The sequence below is a fragment of the Pongo abelii genome, chromosome 7 (assembly GCF_028885655.2).
Source record: "Pongo abelii isolate AG06213 chromosome 7, NHGRI_mPonAbe1-v2.0_pri, whole genome shotgun sequence".
Taxonomy (NCBI): Eukaryota; Metazoa; Chordata; class Mammalia; order Primates; family Hominidae; genus Pongo; species Pongo abelii.
Window position 1 is genome coordinate 44,108,043 of NC_071992.2, and position 8,700 is coordinate 44,116,742.

At 45.8% G+C, this 8,700-nt stretch overlaps 1 protein-coding gene across 5 annotated transcripts in view; it reads right to left on the reverse strand.

Annotated features, from left to right (window-relative positions):
- The window catches only part of KAT6A (lysine acetyltransferase 6A), a 120,772-nt gene extending 115,850 nt beyond the window's left edge, over positions 1–4,922 (reverse strand). For 2 of the 5 annotated variants that reach the window (XM_054561517.2, XM_024251164.3), the window contains exons 1-3: positions 4,833–4,919; positions 2,518–2,649; positions 1,330–2,254 (exon numbers count right to left, since the gene is read on the reverse strand). In XM_054561517.2, the coding sequence (XP_054417492.2) occupies positions 1,330–1,929 (600 nt within the window). In that variant the 5' untranslated portion in view covers positions 1,930–2,254; positions 2,518–2,649; positions 4,833–4,919. Of the gene's footprint in view, positions 1–1,329; positions 2,255–2,517; positions 2,650–4,832 lie in introns of all 5 variants that reach the window. The other 3 variants (XM_063726414.1, XM_024251163.3, XM_054561516.2) reach the window with 2 other exon arrangements.
- Between the last annotated feature and the right edge of the window lie 3,778 nt (positions 4,923–8,700).

Consider the following 8,700-nt stretch of genomic DNA (forward strand, 5'->3'; position numbering starts at 1 on the left):
TCAAATTTTCAAAATACATTCAATGTTAACTTTACCATCTTTCCACCCTAGGAGTATCCTCCATCATCTTAAGCAAAATGAAGATCATTTTACTTATGTCTACCAAGGTGTGCAGCAACTTAAAGCATCACTGCTCTCCAAGGAACTATAATTCAGAGCACCTCAAGTAAATTTACAGCTAAGATACTAGATACTAGATCAATGTAAAAAACAGGTACTAACAAAATTCTTCTAATCTCCAAATATCTATTTAAGCACCAAAATTTACTGTTTAAGAAGTCATAATTTCAACTACATACAATAATATCCTAAAACACAACAGAGTAAAGCACACACCTGGGCATCAAAACTCCCAACTCTCCACAACTTTACCTTTCTTTTTGTTTTTAGAACAGGGTCTCAGTTGTCCAGGCTGGAATGCAGTGGTGAAAGCATAGCTCACTAGAGCCTCAGACCCCTGTACTCAAGCAATCCTCCCCGACACAGCCTCCCAAGTAGCTAGGACTACAGGCGTGCCCATACCTGGCTAATTTTTCTATTTTTGGTGGACATGGGGTCTCGCTATATTGCTCAGGCTGGGCTCAAACTCCTAGGCTCAAGACATCCTCCTGTCCCAGCCTCCTAAATAGCTGGGATTACAGGAATGAACTACTGTTCCAGACCCTCCAGAACTTTTCTAATTTAGGATACTGTATTCCTGTCCCATGCAACTACAGCTGTCATAAATAACATTTAGGACTTCATCATATGCAAAGCCATAATACATAATAGAAAGCTATAATACAAACAGCAGAAACAAGAATTGTTAAGTTTGCTTAGTTGTGCCTATGGGTCATGAGAATCTGTCTCATTTCTGTCTAACGAGTAATCTGCAACAAAATGGAAAACAGAAAAATGTTCTCAGAGTCATCTGCTTGTTTCAAATTCAAGTCTCCATGATTTGGCTGCTCATCAACTTCCAGTAGTAAGGTGCTGTAAGAACCTTTAGTTAAAAGTTTTAAAGTCTCATGCTGGAGTACTCCTCAAGTAAAATAATAAAAAAAAATTTAAAAAGTTGTAAACTCATATGCCACTTTTTCATTGTAATGTAAATAAGTTCTTTTAGTCAGATTAACATTCTACATTTTTAATCTTGGCTTCAAATATTTCAAAGTACCAGAACAAATCTATGAAGTTCTCATAGCTACAACTCACCAATAAAAAACCAGAGGTGATCACTCCACAAAAGTCCCCAAACAAAAAACTTGAATATAACTTCCCAGAAATGTGAATTTGTAGCATCCTATATCATCAGCTCTATAAACCCCGAGGCATATGCCATTTTCTTACCTTATCCTTTTCATGTGGAAGAAGGGACACTGGAGGTAAACAGGAAAGAGATTCGCAACTCTCTTTCCCATCCACGTTCGTTGCTTTAGTGTTGAGCCGATAAAGAGGTCCATCTTTAAGGAGTCTGCCGTGGCCAATGGCACGTTTGATAGCCAATCGTAACTGCTGGTGAAAGCCAGAGGCAGCACTGCCTCCGAATAATGCAGACACATCCTTCTGACCTTTCAAAAAACGTTCAATGCTTTTCAAAGTTGAGCCACCAGACTCTGCCAAGCCCTCAACTGCCCGCTTTATCAGTTTATTCCAATCCACATTTTGTTTATTATCCAATTTTCCATGGTTCCGAGGCTTAGGAAGTGCTATTCGCCCAGGATTATCAGGATCTTTATAGGAATTGAGTCCTTTATTTGAGACTTTTAAAATTGTTCCATCTTTAACACTCAACTCCAATTGTTCTAAAACAGTTTTACGATCCAAGCCATGGGATGAAGACACAGCATTGCATATCCTTTCTTCTGAAGGACGCTGTTTCTGCTTTTTCACTTTTTTGATGGCCTCCAAAATCCACTCAGTATAAAGCGGGTTTGCGAGTTTTACCATGGTGAAGGATTCTGTATATCCATAGAGTCGTTATCCCTTATCCTGATGCTGAGTAAGTTTTACACCATGGAAAACAAGATTCTCGGAGGCTGGGAACCAGTTAACCATAGCATACAAGTTTTCTGGCCTAAGTCCTTCCTCCTTTCACAAAACAGAATGCCTCCCCAATTGTACTATAGAAACCAAAACAACCTGTTGTTTGAAATGTCTTCCAACTTCCCAATGAATTTCTCAATAGCACCACACATGGGTCTCGTCATGAAGTTGTAAGAACTCAAGAATATTTCATTCCCGGCTTCAGAGCAGAAAAATGTGCATCTTATGCCTGAAAAGCAATGAAAATAAGGTCAGTTTTCTACCAAGACCTATTTCGAATGAAAATAAGCATCCTCATCATAAAGCAATCAAACAGCAAGTGTTTGCTGGGCACCCTTAAGAATTTCCAAACTTATCTATTAATATTCCAAAACAATCATGTATGTAAACCATTGGGATAAAAAAGAAAAGAAAAAAAAAAAGATGAGTAATTAGGATACAATGAGGAAACACGATGAGATGTTCTAAGAATGACCTTAAGCTACCACTAACCAGAGTGAGTGACGGCTATTCTGTACTCCGCAATCTCTGCTCACCAGTCTAGGAATTTCAACTCTTCCTTGACATCTTTCCCCAAGAAACTAGTCAGCACTTCAACAAGTATCTGGATTAGTAGAAAGAATCCTGCAATGAAAGTAAGAGTGAAATCTTTCATCTTTCAAAATTCTAGACATTTAGAGTAGACAAAAACAGTCAATAAGGCAGAAAACGATTGAGAAAATTTTAGCTCCTACATGAAAAGAATGAATACAATATGCACACCCAGTTTAAAGTACAGTATTACCTTAATCTCTCCTAATGGAAACAAAAATACTATTGAAAATAGCCTAGTGTAAAAGTGCTTACTGAATTTAACAACAATCCACTTTCATTCAAATTTTAAGAATTACATGCTGATAGCTTCTCCTAACCCAAACTAAGATGTTTCTATCCATATGCTGAAGACAGTCACAACTGTCAAATTGCGTGTAAGTAATTCATAGACAGGAAAACTAGAAATGAGGAAGGCCCAGAATCACTGGGGTCAACGCACATACTACATATCAAATGTACGCTACAGAAAAAGAAATATACTGGCTACTTGTAGGTCTAAAGAGAAGCCCAAATAATAAAGATATAAATTCAAGATTGCTGTCCTGAAACGAACATTAATAAAACATAAACACAAATGTACTGTCTCTCTGAATCAAAGTCAGTATCCCTACTAAAGAATCTGGTAGATGCAATTTTGTTTCATCACTAAAATACTGAATTCTGAATCTAACTCTTTTGCCTCCAAAAATAAGTTTAACTGAAGTGTTTTTTAGAACTTCTGCTCTCATTCTAGAGATCATTTGCATTACAATATAAACAATGCTAGACAAATGGCTCCCACAGCAACTATTCTTAGTAGTGACATTAAAATCAAACGGAAAACTAATACACACTAGGAAAGAGATATTACTATTAACTCTGATAGGAAAGAAAAGAGTGAAGCAAACATTCAAACCTGAGCCAAGATTCGTTTTTAAATCAGCTGCCTAAAAAGAAGCCCCCTGGGAGAGTCATGCTTCAATTTGGTGAGGGTCTCAAGAGGACAGAAATCAGAGTATTATTATTCCAAGTAAGCTCATTATACAGATATTAAGTCTAAACTAAATGAGAAGCTACATCCTGCGTTTAACAAGCTGGGAACGAACGTCCTAACTGACTAAGCTTCGCAGGTAAAAGAATGAGTGACAGCCACTCATTGTCTTTCCAGTCGGGATTGTCATCAGTCTCCAGGTCTTCGGAAAGTCAAGCGCCTGCAGCCTCGGATCTTAACTCCCGGAAAGTACACCAGCGGCTAGAGCGAGCGCAACTCGCTTCCGACAGTCCTTCCCGTCCCCATTCCCCACTCCCAAACACGTCTTCGCGCCCTCTTTTCAAAGAGCGAGAAACTTTAAAAACTTGGATCGGCACAGCCCGGCAGCTCGCCGACGGGGCGCTGCGCCGTTTCCACGCGATGGAAACAGACCCCGAGCACAAGTTAACAATGAAATCACGTGAAGGAGTTCAGAGCGGTGCATAGCCCCGGCCCAGCTCCGCACCCTAAGCTCTGGGGGCCGGCTCGAGGGCGGCGCGGGGTGCTGGGAGCCTGACAGTCGCGCACCCGGCCAAGCGGCGAGGTTGACAGGCGCCCGGCCTCCCCTCGGCGGCTGGGCTGACAGCCCGGCAGACACAACATCACACGTGCTGCGCCTCGCACCACAACACCCGCCGGCCTGTCAGCCCCGCTCGCCACCTCAGCCCGGCTCGGATCCTCGCGCCCCCGGCCGAAGCCAAAGCCGGAGCCGGAACCCGAGCCCGAGCGCCCGCGAGCGCGGGGAGAAACGGCCCGGCCCGGCCCGGCCCGGCCGGCACGCGCGCGGCGGGCGGGTGGGCGCGCCCCGAGGGAGAACGGGCTTGCCGGCTCCGCCAGCCCGAGGCTCCGCGGCCTGGGCCACTCGCCGCCCGCCCACCCGCCGGCTCCCCCAGGGCGGGCCCGGCCAGCGGGGTCGGTGGCGCGGGGCCCGCGAGCGCGGGGCCGGGCGGCGGCGCGCGGGCCGCAGGCGGGGGCAGCCGGGCGCCGAGCGAGCGAGCGGGCGGGCGAGTGAGCGGGCGGGCGCGAGGAGGCGGCCACGGCGCCCCAGCCCGAGGCCTGGCGCAGAGCAGCGGGAGGCGGCGCAGGCCGCGGCAGGGCCTGCAGCCGCCCGCCGACCCCGCGAGGCAGCGGAGTGGGCCCTGGAGCGGCTCGGCCTCGGGCTGGGCGGCCGGGGGCGGCCGGGAACGGCCCCTCGGCTACTTACCAGGAGGAAGGACAGCCGGGATCCCGGGGCCCCGGGCCGGACCGCGGAGATGCCCCAAACTGACACGGCCGCCATCTTGGAGACAGTGAGCTCCAGCCGGGGGGAGGGGAGGCGAGGCGGCGGAACAGCCGCGGGGGGAGGGGAGCGTCGCGAGGGAACGGCGGCCTGGGGGAGGGAGCTGGAAGAGCCTGGGCGGGCGGCGAGGGGAGGTGGAGGCCCGGCATCGCGGGTGGGGGGCGGCCGGGAGCGGGAAGAGCTGGGCCGAGAGCCGGGAAAGGCCGGAGGGCGGGGCGGGGCAGCAGGGAAGAGCCGGCCGGCGGGGTCACGTGGGGCCGGTACAAAAGGCCAAAGCCAGGGTGGGAGGAGGACTTGGTGGGGCTGGAGGCCGATGAGCGGGGGCTTTTTCTCTGCCTTCTCACGCGTTTAAGTCACACGGCGACCCGGGAGAGGAGGAGCTGGTGCACCCCATGCCACCGCTGGGAAAACTGAGGGCAGGCGTCTGGGTGGGGTGGCTTCAGTGTGGCACGGAAATCCGGCAGCCACGCAGGATGGGAACTCTCGGCGGCGTCTGTTTACAGTTAGGGAGCTCTCCCTCCCCACTCATTTGCCTGCACAGCGACTTTCCGGAGCCCGAGGGCGGGGCCTGGGGGGCGGAGAGGAGGTGGCTTCCCGTCCTCACCCCTGGCTGCTCGCCTCAGCCCCCGACGGCTCTCTTCTGTCAGTGGGAAGAGTTGGGGAGAGGGTGGAACCAGAAGCACCCGTCTTAAGCCCTTTCAGCAGTGACTTCATTTCTTCCCTCCCCCAGCAGCTGAGAGGGTTCTTGGACCTCACTAGAGCCATTTTATGGGAAACTCCACAGACCTGGGTCGTGTGACTTGGACAAGGTCACACAGCTAGTGTGTGGCGCGCACCTGAGCCTGGGACTGAGATTTGTCTTATTCCAAAGCCGGTCTTCCCTTCTTGCCCTGTGCGGAACTCTTGGCCATACTTAGGGCGGAACCACGAGCAGGCGGTTTTTCATGGCCTGCCTGTCCTCTACTGGCTGTATGGACGTTTCGTTGTCTTGCCTTTCATCTAGTTTAAACTCTTTGATGCAGAGATTGAGTCATACTTTTTGTTTTTTTGAGACAGTGTCGCTCTGTCGCCCAGGCTGGAGTGCAGTGGTGCGATCTTGGCTCACTGCAACCTCCGTCTCCTGGGTTCAAGCGATTCTCCTGCCTCATCCTCCTGAGTAGCTGGGACTGCAGGCGCCCGCCACCACGACTGGCTTATTTTTGTATTTTTAGTAGAGACGGGGTTTCACTATGTTGGCCAGGCTGCTGATCTCGAACTCCTGACTTCAAGTGATCCGCCCTCCTCAGCCTCCCAAAGTGCTGGAATTACAGGCGTGAGACTCCGCACCTGGCCAAGTCATGCATTTTTTTTTTTCTGCATTCACTGGAAAGACAGTAGACATGAAAAAGACATACTAAATGTTTAATCGTTGACATGGAAGTGTATCCTGCTGCCTGACCTTTATCTGCCCTGTCCCCAACCCCGTACGACCCACCCCGCCTAGACTGTCGCCCGTAATACCTCTTTTTATCTCAGCTTTAGTTTTTAAGGGCCTCCCTCTCACCTACTGCCTTAACTTCCATGCTGACTTTCTTTTCTGAACTTCTGTAGTAGTATCATTTGCTCTAGTCATTTTGCACTTACATGTGGTGTATATATATATATATATATTCGGAATATATATATATATATTCCGAATACATTCCCTGGTAAATGCTCTCCTATAATGACTCTGCATCTCCAGCACCTAGAATAATGTTGCACAAGTACTGTAGTAGGCGGTTTAAAATTAAAAAAAAAAAAGTTGCTCGTGAATGAACAATTTTTTAAGCCGTTAAGAAAGCCGTTTGTGGCGGGGCGCTCCTGTAGCCCAGCTACTCAGGAGGCCTGCTTGAGCCTGGGAGTTGCAGGCTGTAGTGAACTATGATCGCCACTACACTCCAGCCTGAGAGACACAGCGAGAGGGAGCCCAAACTTTTCTATCTATACCGTCTCCACTCTAATCCATAGCCCTACCTTCCATACCGTAGACTCTGGACCATTCAATAAGAATAACGTTAACTTTTCAGATCATGGTCCAGCCAAATCAATATCCTGACACTGACAGAAACATAAGTGTAATGTAGTGAGGTTGACTGAGTTGCCATTCATCACCTACGTCCAAGCCCCATCTCCAAAGCGGTAGAGAAATTTGGAATACATGATAATCCAATAGAAAGGATCCCTTTCATCTTAGATGAATCAGATAGACACATTCTCAGGTAAAATGGTCCCTGTTTGTAATGAAATCACCTCCAGAAAAAAAAAAAAAAAATATATATATATATATATATATATATATATATATATATTCTCTTTTAGTAGAAAGGCAGATTTTTATTTCCCAAAGAGGGCAGATAAAGTCATATGAATACAAAGACAATGAGTTTTTCATGTGAGACTAGAGTGTGTGGCCTTCAGAAGAAAAATAATACAGAGATGAGTTGTGTTTACTTTTGGATAATTTGGAAGAAAACTAGCCACAGCCATCCTGTGAAAAGACCAAACTGGGGATTAAACAGTAGCAAGAATTTAAAACAATTTGTAACAACAAAGCACAGTTGAGCTTTTCACACAGCTTCCGTAAAGAGTCTCTGCTTTACATTTGCATAACTAAATGGCACATTCAGGAGGTCTTCTCAAAATAAAAATCTTGCAACAAAGACAGATTAAAGTCCTCATCATTTGCAAGTTAAAAAAGCAATCTGCACTCTGAAAGGATAGTTTTTCTTAGCTCAAACTTTACTCACGATTCAGCCCTGTGGAGCTGGCAACTAAAGGTTATTTCCCCCTTGCATATTTTGCTTTAGGAATCCCTGCCTTTTCACTTGTACTTGGTACTTGTGTCTTATACAGAGTCCATGCCAGCCTGAAATTGGAAGATTGCTCTGTCCTGGTTTCAACAGGAAACATTTTTAGTCCATTTACATTTAATATAATTGCTGGTATATTTGGATGTATGCCTACCATCTTACCATTTATTTCGGATCACCTATTTCACATCCCTTCTTCTCCGCTTTTTGCCTTTTTTTGAATTAATTAAAATATTTTAACTATATCATTAACCCCCCTATTAATTTTTAAATTAAACATTACTAGTTTTAGAGATTACAACATTGCTTTTTGACTTACTATCTTATAAAAAATAATTACTTTTACCACTTCCCCAGGAATGCTAAGACATTAAAATACTGTATCTCCACCTACCCATCTCCCTTTTGTGTTTATTGTCGTCATGGATTTTAATTGTGTGTGTATTTTAAGCCACACAAGAATTTATACTTGTTGTTCTGTACAATAAGTACTCATTTAGATTAACCTCCATATTTATCCTTATATTGCTCTTCATTCCAATATGCATTTCTGTGCTTCTGTCCGAAGGTTTTCCTTCTATTTGAATAATTCCTCTGTTTTACAGCAGGTCTGCTGATGACAAGTTCTCTCCAAGGTTGTTTGAGTTTTTGCTTTTGGCTTTTTGTGGGGTTTTATTGCCTAAAACTTTGCATTATCCTTCATATTTTTGCTGGGTATAGCATTCTGATTTGGCAAGTTTTTTTTTGTTTTTTTGGGGTTTTTTTCCCCAGCACTTTGAAGATGTTCTTCCATTGTCTTCTGGTTTCTATCACTCCCTTTTATTCCTTTGAAAGTAATGTATTTTTTCCTTTGACTCCTTTTAGGATTTTTTCTTATCTTTGGTTGTCAACAGCTTTACTATGATGTGTGTAGATGTGGTTTTCTTTGTATTTATCCTACTTGTGTTCATGAGTGCAGTGGG